This window comes from Rhineura floridana, chromosome 13 (assembly GCF_030035675.1).
Source record: "Rhineura floridana isolate rRhiFlo1 chromosome 13, rRhiFlo1.hap2, whole genome shotgun sequence".
Taxonomy (NCBI): Eukaryota; Metazoa; Chordata; class Lepidosauria; order Squamata; family Rhineuridae; genus Rhineura; species Rhineura floridana.
In genome coordinates, this window is record NC_084492.1 from 9,444,268 (window position 1) to 9,464,109 (window position 19,842).

Consider the following 19,842-nt stretch of genomic DNA (forward strand, 5'->3'; position numbering starts at 1 on the left):
TCTGCTTGAGGCCTTGAGGAACACCTGCCAACCAGAGTAGTCAGTATTGGGTTAGATCAGACTTTGCCAACCTGGTGCTGTCCAGATGTTTTGGACTACAATTCACATCATTCCTGACCACTGGCAATGTTGGCTGGAACTAATGCGAGTTGTACCTCCGGAAAAAACCCTAAGTGGTATTCAGTTGTAGTCCTACTCAGAGCAGACCAACTGACGTTAATATGACTAACAAGTGCATTAATTTCAGTGGGTCAACGTTGAGTAGGATTTAGTTGAATACAAACCCATGAAGGTCTACTCTATTGGGTACTCCTGAAATGTAACTAACAAATTATTATTTATTAGATTTGCTAATTGCTTGTTACTCAAAGGTCTCCAAGCAACTTACAACACTGTTAAAAACACAAATAAATATATTATACCTTTAAAACAAAACAACAAACAACACCCCCCCTCCCCAACAGCCCCAGGAGGCTTTGGCAGCTAACTAACAATGGCAATAATATAGAACTGCATAAAACAAAGAATTATGGTACCAAAACAACTCAGTTCTGAAAGTCATAGGCATCTCAGCTTGGAAGGGGGGGCATTTGGTGCTCAGCCTCAGGCAGAGAAACATTTTAGGTTGACACTTGCTACTAGTCCACATGACAACATCAAACCACACGGTCCACTGTTTATAAGTGAGATTCCAGAACAGAGGCTGGCCCATGTAGAAGTGCTTTCTATCTAATACTGACTAAAGAATCCTGGGAAGGGCTGTGTGTGAAGGGTGCTGAGAGTTGTTTAGGAGTTGCCTATTCCCCTCAAAGAGCTACAATTCCCAGAGTTGTTTAACAGTCAGTACCTCTTCCCAGAGAACTCTGGGAATGGGAATAAGGGTTTCCTAACAACTCTCAGCACCGTTCACAAACTACAGTTCCCAGGATTCTTTGGGGAAAGCCATGACTATTTATAGTGGAATAACAGTGGAATAAATGTATGGTGTAGATATGGTCTGAATCTGGGATCTTCTGCATGAAAAGCAGCTGCTCCACCGCTAATCTCTGGTCCTTCCCCAACATTGGAAGGTGTCTATTGGTCCGTGTAGCTCAGTATTGTCTACACTGACTGGCAGCTGCTCTCCAGGGTACCAGACTGAGTTCTCTCCCAGTCCTACCTGGAGATGCAAGTGATCAAACCTGGGACCTTCTGCATGCAAAGCAGATGCTCTGCATTGGGCTGTGACCCTGTGTCTTCCTCCATAGAATGGGCCCACTTAGGGAACTCCCACCGAGGAGATATGAGGCAGCCCCCGACTCTCACTATTTTGAAGACAACATTGTCAACACATACTTCTTCCTCCAAGCCGCTTGGCCAAGACATATCTTACACTGTTTGCACCATGGATATTCACTGCTGTTATTTTATTTTTTTATAAATTGACTGTAGATTTTGCATGTTTTAAGATTTTGTTGTTGTATTGTTATTGAAACTGTAAGTCTCCTTGAGCTCCCTTTGGGGCACAAGGGCAGGGTGTAAAGATGAGAAAATAAAATAAATAAATGGATCCTAACCTTAAAAAAAACTTGAAAAAGAGCACATTCACAAAAAGACTTAAAAGTTCTGTTTGAAGCTGCAAGATACAGTGCAGACGGAAGCCTCTATGATTCACCTGCCATTATCTTTGCAACTGTGGCAAAAGAGAGGACTTTGATCTTATCGGCCTATAAATTCTCCAGGTAGGGAGAGAACAATGGCACAATGGCACGGAAGTCTCTTATCAAACACAGCCGGAAAGATGAATTGCTACATTCTAGAATTGCAGGGTGGCACGCAGGGTATGGGGAAGGGCCGCAGCTCAGTGGCACAGCATCTGCCTTGCATGCACAAGGCCCCAGCTTCAGGCCCCAGCAGTGCCTCCAGGCAGGGCTGGGAAAGACTCCTTGTCTAAAACCCTGGAGTTGCTGCCAGTTAGTGTTGACAGTACTGAACTAGATGGACTAATTGCTTGACTCAGTGTAAGTCAGCTTACATTGCTTTGGACTTGGAGGAAGTGTAAATTTGAACAGCAGCAAACTTGCTGAGTGATTCAAGTGGTGCTGGATTTATGAAGTTGTGATTCGGTATTATTATTTAGTAGACTTGTTAGTTGCTAGTTATGCAGAGGTCTCCAAGCGACTTACAACATATTTAAGAACATAAACATAAATACATGATAATATTAACCCTTTCATAAAACACGCAAGTACATGTCATAAAAATATAACACACACACACATATACACATAACAGCTTTGGCAGTACCCTAACAGCAAAACAATACTATCATCCTAGTCCATCAAAAGCCTGGGAAAAGGTGTTTACCTGGTGCCAAAAAGATGTCGGTGAAACTGACAGGTGAACCTCATTGGGGACAGCATTCCACAGACAGGAAGCCACAACTGAAAAGGCCCCTTCCCTTGTCGTCATCCTTCAAGCCTCCCTCAAAGAAGGGCCTCAGATGAGGATCTAAAGTTCTCGGTAGGTTCATATCAGGAGAAGCACTCAAGAAGATTTTAGGATCCTGAGCTGTAAAGAGCTTTATGATTCAAAACCAGCACTTTGAATTGGGCTCATAAGCGTACGGGTAGCCTGTGTAACTGGAACAGGATTGGTGTTATGTGATCTGTTTGTCTCAAACCTGTTAACAGTCAGACAGCCATATTCTGTTCTAACTGAAGCTTCCAAATTGCTTTCACAGGTAGTCCCACGTAAAACTCTTTATAGCTTTAAGTAGACTAAGGCCAACACAGAATACATACCTGCTAATGCCAACTTGAGTGCCTTGAACACACTGGGCTTCTGCTTTGGGTTGCCATAGATCATGGGCAGAAGGACCTTTTCCGAGGTCGACTCAACAAATAGGTAGGCGCTTCCCACCCAAACATCAGAGCCATCTCTCATCATTCTGCCCCCTAAAGGAAACGTAACAAAACCATTAATTTTTAATGACTTATGTACAAGGCTTACTCAACAAAAACTTCTAAGCGGTTTACATAAACCAATATAAGATGGATGGATGGATGGATGGAAATGGCCTTCAAGTCGATCCTGACTTATGGCGACCCTACGAATAGGGTTTTCACAGTAAGCGGTATTCAGAGGTGGTTCACCATTGCCTTCCTCTCATAATAAAATACTCATATAAAATCAAACGTTAAAAAGAAGTGGACATAAAAGTTATCAAGATATAAAGATCGACTCCTTACACGTGCGGAACAAACATTATGTGGCACTCCTGAAAGTGCTAGTTCTGCTAGCCGTGATGGCAGGGGCCTTTAAACGATATCATGGCCATGTGGGAACTATTGTCCCATGAATGGCTGGTACAGCTGTCATGCTGGCTTGGTCCCTGCATGTTCCATCATTGTCCCTTTCCTATCTCTTCCACATGTCTCTCGGTCCACTTTAAACCGTCAAGGTTTCCCCCAAAGAATCCTGGGAACTATGGTTTGTTATGGCTGCTGATAGTTGTTAGGAGGCCCTTAGGAGCTGCAATTACCAGAGTTCCCTGGGAAGAGGGCTTGATTCTTAAACCACTCAGAGAACTGTAACTCTGTGAGGGACATAGAGGTCTCCTAGCAATTCTCAGCATCCTTGACCAACGACAGTTCCCAGAATTCTGTGGGGGAAGCCATGATTGTGTAAAGTGGTGTGATACTGCTTGAAATGTATAGAGCAGCTGGGGCCACCATTAAGTTCAGAGTGTGAACTTACCGGAATGCACCACTGATAAGAGTTTTCCACTGCCAGACACGTAAACACACACAGTTGTTACAGTTGCTAGCAAAACAGATATTCTTTTTTATTAGCAGAACATGTTGGCCTCTGCCTTCTGCAGCTGCTCTGATGTGAACCAAAGGATACTGCAGCCAAGGTAGCAGTTGTAGAACAATAAAGATGGAATATTCAGCAGTGCTGCATTTCCTGTAACAGTGGTGTCAGGTATTATCCTCCAGGTTGAGGCCATTAGGTGTTAAGGTGCCAAATCTGTGCATTGAGAAGGTTTCTCTTGTTTCCAGTATTCTTGGATCAGTGGCATCTCCACTGCAGTAACAGAGAGGCTGTGATTCTCTGAAGTCCTTTGCAACTGTTTCTTCCAGTTTTTTTGGTTGAAATTGCCTATTTGGGGTTTGTAAAACATGCGTAGGTCCTGTTGTTGTTTTGCCTGCTGAATATGGCATTCTGGGTGTTTGCACTCAATGATATAAACAAACATGCATATAATTTATAACCCTCAAAAAAGAGTACAAAAATGAGAGAGAGAGGGAGTCATAATATTTATTACACGTTTCTTTAACTGGAGGTTAGTTTTTTTTCTTCACTCAGTATGATTAAATTATTGCTACTACACTGATATTCCACCTTTTCTTCAAAGCGGTTAGAGTGGCATATTTAGTTCTCCCCCTGCTTTTATTCTCACAACAACCCTATGTGGTAGGTCAGGCAGAAAGAGAGAAACAGAGAGAGAGAGAGACTACTCCAAGGTCATCTAGTGAGCTGCATGGCTGAGTGGGGATTTGAACTTGAGTCTCCCCCAGCATAAAAGTGTAACCTAACCTTCCCCAGTCTCCAGAATTCAGAGCCTGGAAAAGTTACTTTTTTGAACTACAACTCCCATCAGCCCCAGCCAGCACATGCTGGCTGGGGCTGATGGGAGTTGTAGTTCAAAAAAGTAACTTTTCCAAGCTCTGCTCCAGATATTGCTGGATTACAACTCCCATGAGCCCTGATCTTTGGCCATGCTCGCTGGGCCTGGTGGGAGATGGAGTCCAACAGCATACGGACAGCACCAGGTTGGGAAAAGCTGGTCTAACCATTACGCTGCATTGACTCACACAGAGAATTTTAAAATATATATAATACATATACAAATGTTGCATTATTTAAACTGGGTGGATTGACTTGAAATCAGCAGCATCTGTTTATTCCATGCATTTTTTTCACAAATTAATGCCCAAATGGACTCGCAACATATAAAATGAATAACTCAAAAACATTTAAAACAATTATAAATCATACAAAAAATCATACATTGTGTAAAATAAGCTAATTTAATTCAACAGCTTAAACTAAACAACACAGCATAAAACAATATGAACAAGCTAGCCTAATTAAATGACTGGAACTAAACAGAAGAGAAAATAATACTAGCAGAAAATAGGATAGAATGCAAAACATCACCGTATTCTAGACGATGCACTTCAAAATCAAGTTGTTTAAATCTATGGTTTCTAATCATGAGCTAAATTTCTAAAGGGGAAAAAACTGATCTTAAATCAACTTTCTCTTTTGCTCATTCATGTACTTCCTAGAAATGTATATCCTAATCAGCTGCTATAACACATTTGCAATTAAATATTTAGGATTGCACTCCAGTTATACAGGACACATGCCTTTTAACTTTAATAGCAGTGGATCCCTTTTTAAAAATGTGGACCACCTGAAATTTGCTTCTTTTTTTGGGGGGGGGGGTAAACTGGCACAAGTTTTGTTTACAGTTATGCAGTATACAAATTTTGTTAAATAAATAAATACCCTTAAATAAAAACCCTCAGGGCTTCTTCAGGCAATCTGTTATCGAGCGTTCATCCTGGTTTGCAGGCACAAAGCTCATATGGAGCCTAGACTATGTCAAGTCTTTACTGAGCATTTGTTTGTGGGGGTTGTATATGACAATGAGCATGGCATGCAGGTTACGCAGATTACCATTAAAACATCTGTTTATCGCACACTTTTGAATGCATGGCTGATGTCCAAGAACTATGGTAGTTCAGCAACATCTGGAGGGCCAAAGGTTCCCACACCTGCCCTAGGATGACAGAGCACTTTAATCCACTTTAATTGTGCAAACCTACATTTCTGGGATGAGCTTGAATCCCTCCTGTAAAATACTGACAGTCTGGAGATGTCTGACAGAGGATAAAAAATAATACAGCATAATAGATTGACTTTGAATAGAATGATAGAATGTAACAGATCAACTTTTAATAGACTTTAAGTGTCAACTTTAATACAGTTGTCTAGATTAAAACCAGATTTCATTTTAAACCAGGCTATTTAAAAAAAAAAAGTGCTGTGCATTCCCTATGCGAGTTTACTCAGAGGTAAGCTTCAGTGAACTCAGCTGGACTTACACCTAAATAAGTGTACTGAGGGCTGCAACCTTACACCACAATTCTACACGATCCAACCGAGAAGTCCCACTCAGTTCAATGGGTCTTCTTCATCCATAAGTGTGTATACAAGGTTACAGCCATAGAAAAATATTGTTAATCCACCCTGAATTCTCAAAAATAAAAAACCTAGAACGTTAATGTTGACTAACACTTAAATTCCCGAAGGCACTAGCAATTAAATTCCCGAAGGCAAGATTTATTAGTGTTCCCATTTACACATTTCCCCCCTAATCTTTTTCAATCTCGTGTCTGTTTTTCCTCTTCTTTGTCAAGTACAGGAAGCAGTGAGTATTCAGTAGCAACAAGTCATAATGATGATGACATATTACCTCCAGTACCAAAGGTAGTATGCTTCTGAACACCAACTGATGGCGATCGTGAATGGCAGAGTGCTCTTGCACTCACATCCTGCTTGTGGGCTTCAAATCGGAATCTGGTTGGCCATTGTGAGAACAAAACATTAGATGAGATGGGCCTTTGTAATGGCTCTTTCTCAGGGGTATAGTCATCCAAGGTTGTGGGGGGTCATAGGCCCCTTCCTTTTTTGGGAGCAGAGTCCCAGCCAGGTCCCTACGTATGAGCCAATCAGCATGAAAGGGGAGTATGTTAGCCATTGGGAAGAGTCCTTGTCCTGTTGTGCTGACTAGAGCCAATCCGAGTGAAAGGAGGTGAGTCAGCCACCGAGAAGATTCTTCTTAGTAGCTAACACACAGCCTTCCCTTTCACACTGATTGGCTCCTACTCTGTTGTAATAGAATGTGGAGCAAGGGACATGATGGAAAGTGGGGAAAGGGGGTGTGGTGTGACTATCATGAAGGAACCCTGCACTTCTGAATTTGCTACCACACCACTGCTCTTTTTATCTTATTATGTGCTCCCCTGATCCCCAGTCGTCATGCCATCTTCACGTTCCAGTCTCACTGTGGTTACTACAACAAAGCTCCCTGTCTCTGGCAGGTGTCCCACAAATAGACCAGATTCCCAAGAACAACTCTGATGGAGGAGAGACTGTGACCCAGCAAGCTCACATGATGCAAACACTGTCATGTAACCAGTGCCTCCAGGGAGTGGCTTTGTGGAAAGAACTAGGCCACAAAGGTAAGATATGGCTATGTGCAGGACTGGCCCCACCATTAGGTCAGCCATATATTTGATTATTGATTGATTGACTGATTGATTGATTGATTGCCAGGACTTCACCCTGAAGTCCTAGGTTACAACAATTATTTAGTTATAAATATATTTGTATACTGCTATTTCATTTAAAAACATCAAAGTGGTTTACAGCAAGTTGAAAAAAAGTACAGTAAAAACCATTAAAAATACAGTAAAAACAGAGGTCAACTAATTTAGAATTCACTAATAGGCAAAAAAAACCCTTGCAGTTTAAGAATATACCTATACCCCACAGTTATTTCTATCAAACTTTAAAAAGCAGGAAAATTGGACAGCCATAGTGAATGCACTAGGGGAGCAGGACACCTGACCTCCTCTCTATTGTACTGCCCTGCAAATATGTAAAAATGCAAACACAATTTGGGTTGGTCTTTCATGGTCCAATCCACTTCCTGTGTAGCTTGGGAGAATTTGGTAACATGTGCCTCTAAGTATATGGTGAGTGGTGGCAACACCTGCCATCCCCAAAGATGGATGATTACATTTCTGTATGTTTGTTGGTGTTCTTCTTACTTTGCTTCTTTCCTGTGTTACTACTGTTTCTACAGAGGATTTAACCTAGAAAATTATATTTTTCTCATTATTCATCCTAGAAATCTCTGTCAAATTTATTTTTATTAATTTCAAAGCCTTTTCACTGGTCAATGTCATATGATGGTGAAGACAGCCTTTTGTGTTTCAAACTGGAGGTTATGTTCTTATTTCTATTTGAGGTGCATTCACAGTTGAATCTGAAACTGAAGTTTAATGTAAAATCAGATTGATTACAATATGTTGCTACTTAAGCAATGAATCTAGCTGTTGGAAAAGACAAACTTGGCCTGCCCAAGATGCATGTGTTCAGCCTGTTATGCTTAAACCATTCCACTTAAGGAAAGTTGGGCACGGTCAATTAAAAACATAGAGCACACCTAGAAATTTGCTAGAATATATTTCACCCCCCACGGTTTTATCTTGTGCAAACTGAGACACTCCTCATGTCCACTGGAGACTATTCTGCAAAATAGTCAGTGCCATTATTCCACATTATTGGAGTTTTTTAGTGTAAATTTTGCAAAGTGTTGCTGTACTTCACAAATTCACAAAAACAGAAGCAAAAGGAAATGATTTACTATAGGAAACTTCACTAAAATCAAACATATTTAAAATGACTATCTGAACTATATCAACTGTTAATCATGTTGCTTCCTCCCTGCTAAAACAAGATCAGCACAGTACATGTCTTGTTTCTGTTAGTTTGGCTATTTGTAGATGTTGCCACCACTCACCCTATGCTCAGAGGCACATGTTACCAAATTCTTCGAAGCTACACAGGAAGTGGATTGGATTGTGAAAGACCAACCCAAATTGTGTTTGCATTTCTACACATTTGTATGGCAGTACAATATCTCAGAGAGGAGGACAGGTCTCCCACTCCCCTGGTGCATTCATAAACAAGTCGTCAGAAAGCAACCTGACAATCAGCTGCCTGAGGTAGCACCCCCTCAATCTGCCTAATGCAGCCTTGCAAATAAGCCCACCAAAGTTACTAGCCTGCTGGCAGAAGAGGGGTGGAGAGTTCCACCCTTCCTGCAGCAGCCCAATGTATTTTGATGTTGGGCACAGAGGAGGGGTGCATGGAAGATCTTTTCACCTGAGATTCCAGTGCCAGTGCTCATCTTAGTGTTTGAAGCCCTAAATGATTTAGGCTCCAAATATCTGAAGGACCATTTCCTTCCCTACAGATCCTCTCTGGTATTAAGATCAGCAGAGGGCATCCTCTTTGTAGTTCTGCTGCCCTCAGAAGTTGAGGAGGAGCTGGGAGAAGGCATTTTCTGTTCCAGTTCCTAAGTTATACAATTCCCTCCCCATAGAGCTGCATCTGGTGGTACCTTCACTATGCTATTTTCATCGTATGCTCAAGACGCTCCTCTTTACCCTGGCCTTTTGACACCTGAGATGTGTGTTTCAGGACCCACCTATTCTTGCAATTGTCATTTGTTTTAAACCATTTTAATGTTGTATTATACAGCCACAAGAGTGACTGTATACTATAGCCAGCATGGATTTTTTGAATTGTGCAATGTTCTGCAACCCTGGGTGTTTATTGAGCATTCATCCTGATTTGATAGCAGGGATGTCAGATGGTGATGCATCAAGCAAATATTATCCCACCCTTTCCCATGATTCCCCCAGCAGAGGATCTAACCTCCTGAAAGTCCCATGTCTTTTTGAAGCAAGTTTGTCTATTTCTGTTATGCGCTTATCTAGAAAAATTTATAAACTGCTTCATCTGGGGGCAGGAAATATCTGAGCAATGTACAAGAACAGCATAAAATAATTATAAAAAACACAGATAAAATCAGTAAAAATTTAAAAGTAAATTTACATAACAACTTTGTGTGTCTGAGTACGCTTGCTGGAATAAAGAACTTTTCATCAGGCATCTAAAACAATATAGTGAGAGGGGCTGCCAAATATCAATAGGCAAGGAGTTCCCAAGCACAGTTAGCGCCACACTAAAATTCACTTTAATTGCGCAACCTGGATTTGCAGGTTTGTCAGTGAATCCTACCTGCAAAATAGTGACAGTCTAGAAGCGGCCTGGGTATCATGAAAGGGCAATTTATTACTACTTTTTTTTATTGCCAGGGAAAGGGAGGAGGCCTGTGGGATTTTCTGCCTCAAGTGCCAAAATAAAATGAATATAGAACCGCCTCTCAACTGCGGTCAGGTTCGCTACATTGGCGGAGTTTCAACAATGCATGAAAACTCATTTATTTTGCCAGGCATTTGGTGGCTAAGTGAAAGAAAAAGTACATGGTGTGTGCCGCTTGTATCTTTAAAAGCTGCAATTGTTTTATTATAATCTTAATTTCTCTGTGTGTGATTTCTGTAATTTTTTGGTTTTGTATACGTGGAGACATTTTTTAATGGTGTTAATGGTTGTTGCTAGCTGCCCTGGGCTCCATTTGGAGGAAGGGTGACGTATAAATACAGCAGGGATTCAGATGTTTTGAACTACAACTCCCATCATTCCTGAGCATTTGCAATGATGGCTGGGACTAATGGGAGTTGTAATCCAACGATTTCTAGAGAGTACCCTGTTGGCTACTCCTAAAATGCAGCTAATAGATAGATAATAAAAAAGGAACTATGGTGCCAAAACAACTCAGTGGCCAAAGTAATAGGCATTTCAGCTAGGGGAAAGTGTGTTTCCTGCTCCATCTCAGGCAGCAAAACATATTGGGCTGCTAGTCCACATGACAGCACCAAACCACATGGTCCACTGTTTACAAACGTGACACCAGAGTGATAGAGACTGGGCCATACAGAAGTGGTTTCCAGACGCTATCCTGCTGCTAATGTTAAACCCTTCTCACTCTCCTTTCATCGGATGTTGGCACCAAGTTTACATCATCTCTTCATATTAAGATCATGATGTACTTCCATGTTGCAACAGCCTGTGCCAGCCTGGTGCTCTCCAGTTGTTTTGGACTACAACACCCATCTTTCCTGACCGTCGGTGGTGCTGGCTGGGGCTGATGGGAACTGTAGTGGATAAGATCTGGAGGGTACCAGGTTGGGGAAAGGCAGGCTGAAAAGATGCAAGTATAAGCATAAGGGCTAAGAATTTAGTCCCAGATTCTTGCTTCTGCCGTGAGCTTAATTAAGCAAGGGTTCCCAAACTGTGGTCCACAGACCATCCAGGTAGTCCGCAGTGTGACTGCATTAAATGTTCATATTGATTTTTAGTTGTATTTTTGTTGGCTCTTTTATTTCTTCTGTTGCATTTTATTTTATTATAATTTGACTTCTATGGAATTCAAATTGCAATTCATTACAATACAATATACAAGAACAAATAAAAATACAATTGAAAGCCACACAGCACCTGGCACAGCACATTACCAGGAGCAGTGTAGTGGCAAATTCAGAAGTGTAGGGTCTGTTCATGTTAATCACAGCCATGCCTCTTCCCCATGTTTTTGCTGTGGGCTTGAGAATGAGATCCTTGATAATGCCTAGGAACTAATAAGCATGAAAGAGGAGAGTGTTAGCTACTGAGAAGAGTCTTCTCATTGTTTGACTCACCTCCTTTCACTCTGATTGGCTCCAATCCACAGGAAAGCACAAGAAGCATGTTAGAGGACTCTTCTCAGTGGCTAACACACCCTTTTCATGCTGATTGGCTTGTAGGATGCTGGAGACATACGGACCCTGCTCCCAAAAAAGTAAGGGTCTAAGACCCCCTAAGACCCCTCACGATCACACCCCTGGGCACAAGGTGGACCTCACTGGTCCACTATTCTGGCTACCTATTCTGGCGCGTTTGCACTGGCTACCTATTTGTTTCCTGGCTAGATTCAAAGTGCTAGTTTTGACTTATAAAGCCTTACATGGTGCGGGACCACAATACCTTGCGGAACGCCTCTCCCGCTATGAACCTACCCGCTCACTACGTTCAACATCTAAGGCCCTCCTCCGAGTCCCGTCCCATAGGGAAGCTCGGAGGGCTGTTACTAGATCCAGGGCCTTTTCAGTGGTGGCCCCCGAATTATGGAACAGTCTGTTCAATGAGGTGCGCCTGGCGCCTACTCTTCTATCTTTTCGGCGCCAGGTTAAAACCTTTTTATTCTCCCAGGCATTTTAATGTTTAATGTCTCTTGTTAAGTTAATTTTATTTCAAGTGGTTAAATGCTCAAGCTGTATGTTTTTAGTGATTTTACCTGATTTTACTTTTATTGTATTGTATTTTATTCCTTGCTGTGAACCGCCCAGAGAGCCATAGGCTAAGGGCGGTATAGAAATGGAATGAAATAAATAAAATAAAATAAATCACTACAACAGGCAAAAAAATCACTCAGTGGTCTGCTAAGACCCTCCGCAATTTTCAAGTGGTCCACTGGGGGGAAAAGTTGGTGAACCACTCTATTAATGTTTGTAGAGAACAGGTACTCAACGAAAAAGAAAACTGCTCCGCTAAAAGGCTTCTTACCAGCTGCTGATGCAGAAGAGGAATTATTTGGACATGTTCCCTGAAGAAGATTGTTTAGATTACCATAATACCTCCGTTAACAAAGTAAAGGCATTCCTGGACACGACTTCTTTAACAGAAACTTTGGTACCAGAATGGTAGGAATAGCATGGAAAGAATAGGGATAGGCTCCTATACCTGCTCATAGATGGTGGGGTCAGGTTCAACAAGGGCTTTAAAGGATGCCTACCCGGTACCCATCCCCTCCCCCTCCTCCCCTCTCCCTCCTCCTCTCCCCCTCCTCCTCTGAATCGCATTGGATCCTTGCCTCCCCAGAACTGGGAGAAAGCAAGAGATCACTTTAAGGCAAAGCAAACGCACAGGCTTGAAAGTTTCACCCCAGGTAAGCAAAGGCACAGGCTTGAAAGTTTATCTGTAGTAAAGCAAAGTTGGTCAGTTTCACCTTTTAAAAAGCCTTCCTTAAAAGGAGCTTCCTTCCTGGAGGATTCCTTAAGGGAGGTATTACTGTACTTCCCCAAGGACTTCAGACTGACTGGGACATATTTTTAAAAAAACTTAATGGTTGAAATGGATCTATAACAGGTTGTTCAATACTATTGTTCATCGGAGTCATAAGAACATAAGAAGAGCCTGCTGGATCAGGCCAGTGGCCCATCTAGTCCAGCATCCTGTTCTCACAGTGGCCAACCAGGTGCCTGGGGGAAGTCTGCAAGCAGGACCTGAGTGCAAGAACACTCTCCCCTCCTGAGGCTTCCGGCAACTGGTTTTTAGAAGCATGCTGCCTCTGACTAGGGTGGCACAGCACAGCCATCACGGCTAGTAGCCATTGATAGCCCTGTCCTCCATGAATTTGTCTAATCTTCTTTTAAAGCCATCCAAGCTGGTGGCCATTACTGCATCTTGTGGGAGCAAATTCCATAGTTTAACTATGCGCTGAGTAAAGAAGTACTTCCTTTTGTCTGTCCTGAATCTTCCAACATTCAGCTTCTTTGAATGTCCACGAGTTCTAGTATTATGAGAGAGGGAGAAGAACTTTTCTCTATCCACTTTCTCAATGCCATGCATAATTTTATACACTTCTATCATGTCTCCTCTGACCCGTCTTTTCTCTGAACTAAAAAGCCCCAAATGCTGCAACCTTTCCTCGTAAGGGAGTCGCTCCATCCCCTTGATCATTCTGGTTGCCCTCTTCTGAACCTTTTCCAACTCTATAATATCCTTTTTGAGATGAGGCGACCAGAACTGTACACAGTATTCCAAATGTGGCCGCACCATAGATTTATACAATGGCATTATGATATCGGCTGTTTTATATTCAATACCTTTCCTAATTATTGCTAGCATGGAATTTGCCTTTTTCACAGCTGCCGCACACTGGGTCGACATTTTCATCGTGCCGTCCACTACAACCCCGAGGTCTCTCTCCTGGTCGGTCACCGCCAGTTCAGACCCCATGAACGTATATGTGAAATTAAGATTTTTTGCTCCAATATGCATAATTTTACACTTATTTATATTGAATTGCATTTGCCATTTTTCCGCCCATTCACTCAGTTCGGAGAGGTCTTTTTGGAGCTCTTCGCAATCCTTCTTTGTTTTAACAACCCTGAACAATTTAGTATCGTCAGCAACCTTGGCCACTTCACTGCTCACTCCTAATTCTAGGTCATTAATGAACAAGTTGAAAAGTACAGGTCCCAATACTGATCCTTGAGGGACTCCACTTTCTACAGCCCTCCATTGGGAGAACTGTCCGTTTATTCCTACTCTCTGCTTTCTGCTTCTTAACCAATTCCTTATCCACAAGAGGACCTCTCCTGTTATTCCATGACTGCTAAGCTTCCTCAGAAGTCTTTGGTGAGGTACCTTGTCAAACGCTTTTTGAAAGTCTAAGTACACTATGTCCACTGGATCACCTCTGTCTATATGCTTGTTGACACTCTCAAAGAATTCTAATAGGTTACTGAGACAGGACTTTCCCTTGCAGAAGCCATGCTGGCTCTGCTTCAGCAAGGCTTGTTCTTCTATGTGCTTAGTTAATCTAGCTTCAATAATACTTTCTACCAGTTTTCCAGGGACAGAAGTTAAGCTAACTGGCCTGTAATTTCCAGGATCCCCTCTGGATCCCTTTTTGAAGATTGGCGTTACATTTGCCATTTTCCAGTCCTCAGGCACGGAGGAGGACCCGAGGGACAAGTTACATATTTTAGTTAGCAGATCAGCAATTTCACATCTGAGTTCTTTGAGAACTCTCGGGTGGATGCCATCCGGGCCCGGTGATTTGTCAGTTTTTATATTGTCCATTAAGCCTAGAACTTCCTCTCTCGTTACCACTATTTGTCTCAGTTCCTCAGAATCCCTTCCTGCAAATGTTAGTTCAGGTTCAGGGATCTGCCCTATATCCTGTGAAGACAGATGCAAAGAATTCATTTAGCTTCTCTGCAATCTCCTTATCATTCTTTAGTACTCCTTTGACTCCCTTATCATCCAAGGGTCCAATCGCCTCCCTAGATGGTCTCCTGCTTTGAATGTATTTATAGAATTTTTTGTTGTTGGTTTTTATGTTCTTAGCAATGTGCTCCTCAAATTCTTTTTTAGCATCCCTTATTGTCTTCTTGCATTTCTTTTGCCAGAGTTTGTGTTCCTTTTTATTTTCTTCATTCGGTCAAGACTTCCATTTTCTGAAGGAAGACTTTTTGCCTCTGAGAGCTTCCTTGACTTTGCTCGTTAACCATGCTGGCATCTTCTTGGCCCTGGTGGTACCTTTTCTGATCTGCAGTATGCACTCCAGTTGAGCTTCTAATATAGTGTTTTTAAACAACTTCCAAGCATTTTCGAGTGATGTGACCCTCTGGACTTTGTTTTTCAGCTTTCTTTTTACCAATCCCCTCATTTTTGTGAAGTTTCCTCTTTTGAAGTCAAATGTGACCGTGTTGGATTTTCTTGGCAATTGGCCATTTACATGTATGTTTAATTTAATGTTTGTTTGCTGGAATACATTACAGGCATATTTTCATATGTGTGGCATTGAATTGTTGATAGCATTGGACAATCTTAGTGAAGTCACTACCAGTCCTCTCAGAGGGCCAGAGAGGGCCAGGCCACTTCCAGCTTTTGAGGCCCCTGGAGCATAATAAAAATAAAACACCCAGAAACAAAATAAGGCATTAAAAAAAGATTGGTTTGTTTATATAATCTGCTGGTCTGGGAGGACACATACACCATGGTCTAATCTTGTGCCATCAGAACCAATATTACTTATGAACATTTTAAACTATTGGTTAACAAAAAATCATGCCTTTTACCAAGTCACATCTCTTATTTTGCCTCATCACCCCAGCCCTGCAATCCTGGGGTAAAAATAGTGACCTGCCTTGCAGGATTGTTGCAAAAAGTATTGAGACACACTCTCGATTAAGTGCCATGTAAATATGAAATCATATTTTTAAATGGTGGCACCGGTTTTTGTTTGCTAAGCAAAACACACGCCACCTCTTTCTTATTTTCAATTTTTTTTTCAATAGGGCCCAACCTGGCCTGCCTTTATTCTATCTTAATCCTAACTAATCATTCCGGATTAACGTCCGCCCACCGATTCGCCCACTCTCCACCACGGGCTAGAATCCTGGCAGGATTCAGACAGCTTGGGCTGAAAATACGCGAACGCCCCCGTTTACAGCTGTTGACACCCCCCCAAGCCCCTTCGATGCAAAAGCGCGGTGCAAGTGAGGCCAGAGGGGCCCATCCGCACACGATCCGTAATAAAATCACGCCAGAGCCGTCCCTCCGGCGACGCAAGAGGGGGGAAAAACAGCTCGTCTTTCTAGCCAGAGACAAACTGGGGGAACCTGGTTCCCAGAACGCAGCCGCTTCTCGGAAAGCGCAAAACCGAAACTTGCTCCCCCAATTGAAACGAGTTGTTTCGCGTCTCACCTTCCACCCCACCCAACCTTCTGAGGTTGGTGGGGCATCCTCCCCGCCGCTCTTCTGAACCCATCACCTCGAAGCGGTGGGAAACTCATCCCCACCTTCCTCCTGCGGGGCCAAAGTCCCGGGCCAGCCACGGTACGGAGCGATGGCGCGTCACGGTCTGGGCTAACGGGAGCGCCCGATCGCCACCTCGAACTGAGCTCTCCGGCGGTCGGAGGCGAAGGCTGCGATCGCGCCCACCTTTTCTCCCCCACCCTCCGCCACGAGATAGAGATCGTCCCTTACCTACCCCTGTTCTTGCCGAACCCTGCCAGCCCGGTGCTCCTCCTCTCCTGGCACACACGCTTCCAGGGCGAGCTCAAGCAAGCGGCTTCCGCCTTTGCGCATTAGCTGCACACTTGGAGAGGCGAAAACTGCACACACACACACGAACATTGCACTGGTCATGTGGCTATTAGGGGAAGATGACCTGATCCCTTAGCAATGAACCCCCCCATGCCAATCATCCCCACCCCCCGCTGTTTTCAGATGGGAAAGAATTCACAGAACTTGGTTTGCTATGAATGGGATCTGGCTGGGAATGTTTCATTCCAGCCCGCAGGGCTTTTGTTTCCTTTTTGACAGCTTTCTCCCCGCAGAAGAATGAAAGAGACTCTTCCCTCCGTTCGTGGCTTGCCAGAGCCATCGATGACTGGGCGGCGTGTCTGCCAGTCCAAACAGAGCTCCGCTTGCCATTGGGCGGTTTGTTGGGGAGGCGCAAGATGAGCCGCCCCGTTTACCTGCACCAGGAAGTTCGGGCTGCCAATCAGAGGACGCCCCTAAACGTCGGCCTTGACTGGAGGGGGGGCGTCTCTAAGGAGCAGGGAAAGCTCAGGTGGCGCTTGGCTCCAGCCAGGGGCGTCACTAGGGGGGTGCGGACCGCACCGGGTGACACCATCAGAGGGGGGTGACTTTCAGCTTTAATTTTTTTTAAAAATTAAGTTTCTAGGTGGTCCGGTTCTCAAGATATACATAAAAACGTCAGCCGCCCCCTAGTTGCATCACGCGGGGGGGGGGTGCAGCGTGCACCAGGTGCCACCATCAGAGGGGGATGAGTCTCAGCTTTAATTAAAAAAAAAATCAAGATTTTAGATGGTCCGGTTCTTGAGATATACATAAAAACGTCAGCCGCCCCCTTTAAATCTTTTTTTAAACTACTGTATAGCACTTTATAGCTTTAACCCCGCCGGTTCAGGATTGCAGCCAATCAGTGAAGTGTTTGTTTGACCTGTGGCAGTGTCTAGTAGACCTCATTGTAAGGCCAGAAAATGGTGGTTTCCCCCCTCCCCCCTCCGTTTATCTGAAAATCTCATAAATTGGGTAAGTATATACATTTCAGTTTTTCCCCCTCTTGTGTGTAGGAGTCAGATCCTGGGCAGTGTTTTCAAAACCTTCCCAATACTTGCTTTTGTGGGGGTAAAAGCATTGCTAATCCCATATGTCCAGAGTAAATCCCATTGAATTCAATAGGATTTACTTTTGAGTAGACATGGTTATGAATGTGCTGAAAATCAATGGGACTTTGGGGTGAATGTAAAAAAGAATTGTGTTTGTGTTCTCTTTCTGTCCCTCCCTCCTCCAGTCCTATTTTAAAGCAAGTAGGCAGGGCTTACATAGGTATTACAGTTTTTATTCTGTAGGAAACGAATACTAATTTTTTTAAAACTAATACTGATCTTTCTGCAATGACCAACTGGTTTGACAATAAACTATTATATGGGCTGTATGTATTTATACATCTGCAGTGTGTGTTTGTGTGTGTTAGTCTTTCCAACAACCCTGTGAGGTAGGGTTGGAAGCCAAGGCAGCTCACAACAAGAAATAAAGCCATTTAAAATCCAATAACCATAAAGCAAGAATAAACATTTGGAAAACAGCCTAAAGAGGCATGATTCTGAATTTTGGGTTGGGTGAATGAAGTTTATTTATTTATTATTTGATTTATATCCCGCCCTTCCTCCCAGTAGGAGCCCAGGGCAGCAAACAAAAGCACTAAAAGCACTTTAAAACATCATAAAAACAGACTTTAAAATATATTAAAACTTCTTTGAAAATATTTTTTAAAAGCTTTTAAAAAAAGAAAAGGCTTAAAAACATATTAAAAAGCAATTCCAACACAGACTCAGACTGGGATAAGGTCTCATCTTAAAAAAACAAGTTCCTTATCACTTGAGGCTGTAGTTCTCTGCACACTTCCCAGTTTGAGTAAGCCCCATTGAATACATTGGGACTTGCTTCTAAGTAAACAAACATCGGATTGCACTAGAAATATATTTACAGATTGTGTAATTCATAAACATATTTGAGAGTCATGTTTATATAAATATTTCTTCATACTGTGTCCCAATAAGTATTTGATTTCACACTATGGTTGTAGATGCTTTTTTCCTCTACATTTTAAGTGTGCCCTTCTTCCTGGGGGTGGTTGTGGTTCTCCATTGTTTTCATCCTGAGGGGAGGATAGGCTGAGAGATGGTGAGTAGCACATTTAAGGTCTTTTCACCTCCCCCCCCCTTTTTTATTTGTATTTATTTTATATTTCTCCAATATCTTCCCCTGGCTGTTTTTATGTATTTTAAATATTTTTAGATTAAATAAATAGGAAATCATAATTGTGAACCTCCCTAAAAGCAATTTACCTATCCTTATGTTTTGGCAAAGTGATGGTGTGGAGGCATGGTGGTAGAACAAGAGACCATGTTTGAGGTATGTTATAAGGTGTTTGAGGACTTTGTCACACATTACTTTTTGAGACCTGTAGATTCATGTTGGAAAGAACACGTGCACGTATTGAATGGTGGCTTGGGTGCTGTTTTTTCAGTCTACGCTGCATGCGTAGGGAAGGTGATACATCATCTGGCAGCTAGCTTCATAACGTGAGAATGAAAAACATTTGGATCACCATTCACTTGTTTACTTTTCTCACTATTGAGACCACTTCATATATTACTTTTTCATACACAGAAATTTAATCTTTGTATAGGAAAAAGTATTTTGTAAAATGTGAAGGACAGTGGCTGCCCAGTCAGTATAACCACTGTACAAGATCTACTCAGCCACTGTAATTACCTTTTTGTTTTGAGTGCCCTTTTGTCTGGGTCTTGGTTCAGGTGTGTATCCAACTTTGATGTGCTTATGGAAGGGGTGTGCAAGTAGTGCCCCCCCCAAGTGTGGAGGCTTGGACAAACATTGTGTTATGGAAAACCAAAGTCTGTGTGAAAGTACATATTTGGGAATGCCATCAGTGTAATTCTAAACACAATAAATAATATCAAACTTGCACTTTACAAAATATATTACGGTCATGTCCATAAGCACCAGGAGGGTAGTCGCCCAGGGGATCTTAGTCCCTCTGCTTTTTTGGGAGCAGGGTCCCTATGTCTCCAAGCATCCTACAGTCAGCATGAAAAGGGAGTGTGTTAGTCACTGAGAAGAGTCTTCTAATATGCTTCCTTGCCTTTTCTGCAGATTGGAGCCAATCAGAGTGAAAGGAGGTGAGTCAGCCACCGAGAAGACTCT

The 19,842-nt window shown here is 42.7% G+C and overlaps 2 protein-coding genes across 8 annotated transcripts in view; one reads left to right on the forward strand and one right to left on the reverse strand.

Annotated features, from left to right (window-relative positions):
* The window catches only part of TRADD (TNFRSF1A associated via death domain), a 32,179-nt gene extending 15,272 nt beyond the window's left edge, over positions 1 to 16,907 (reverse strand). Inside the window, exons 1-2 of one of the 3 annotated variants that reach the window (XM_061594113.1) lie at positions 16,570 to 16,907; positions 2,784 to 2,936 (exon numbers count right to left, since the gene is read on the reverse strand). In XM_061594113.1, the coding sequence (XP_061450097.1) occupies positions 2,784 to 2,928 (145 nt within the window). In that variant the 5' untranslated portion in view covers positions 2,929 to 2,936; positions 16,570 to 16,907. The other 2 variants (XM_061594112.1, XM_061594111.1) reach the window with 2 other exon arrangements.
* A 196-nt stretch (positions 16,908 to 17,103) lies between these two features.
* Positions 17,104 to 19,842, forward strand: part of LOC133369248 (F-box/LRR-repeat protein 8-like) — a 29,543-nt gene continuing 26,804 nt past the window's right edge. For all 5 annotated transcript variants that reach the window (XM_061594322.1, XM_061594323.1, XM_061594320.1 and 2 more), the window contains exon 1: positions 17,104 to 17,643. The gene's annotated coding sequence lies outside the window, so the exon portion shown is untranslated. The remainder of the gene's footprint in view (positions 17,644 to 19,842) is intronic.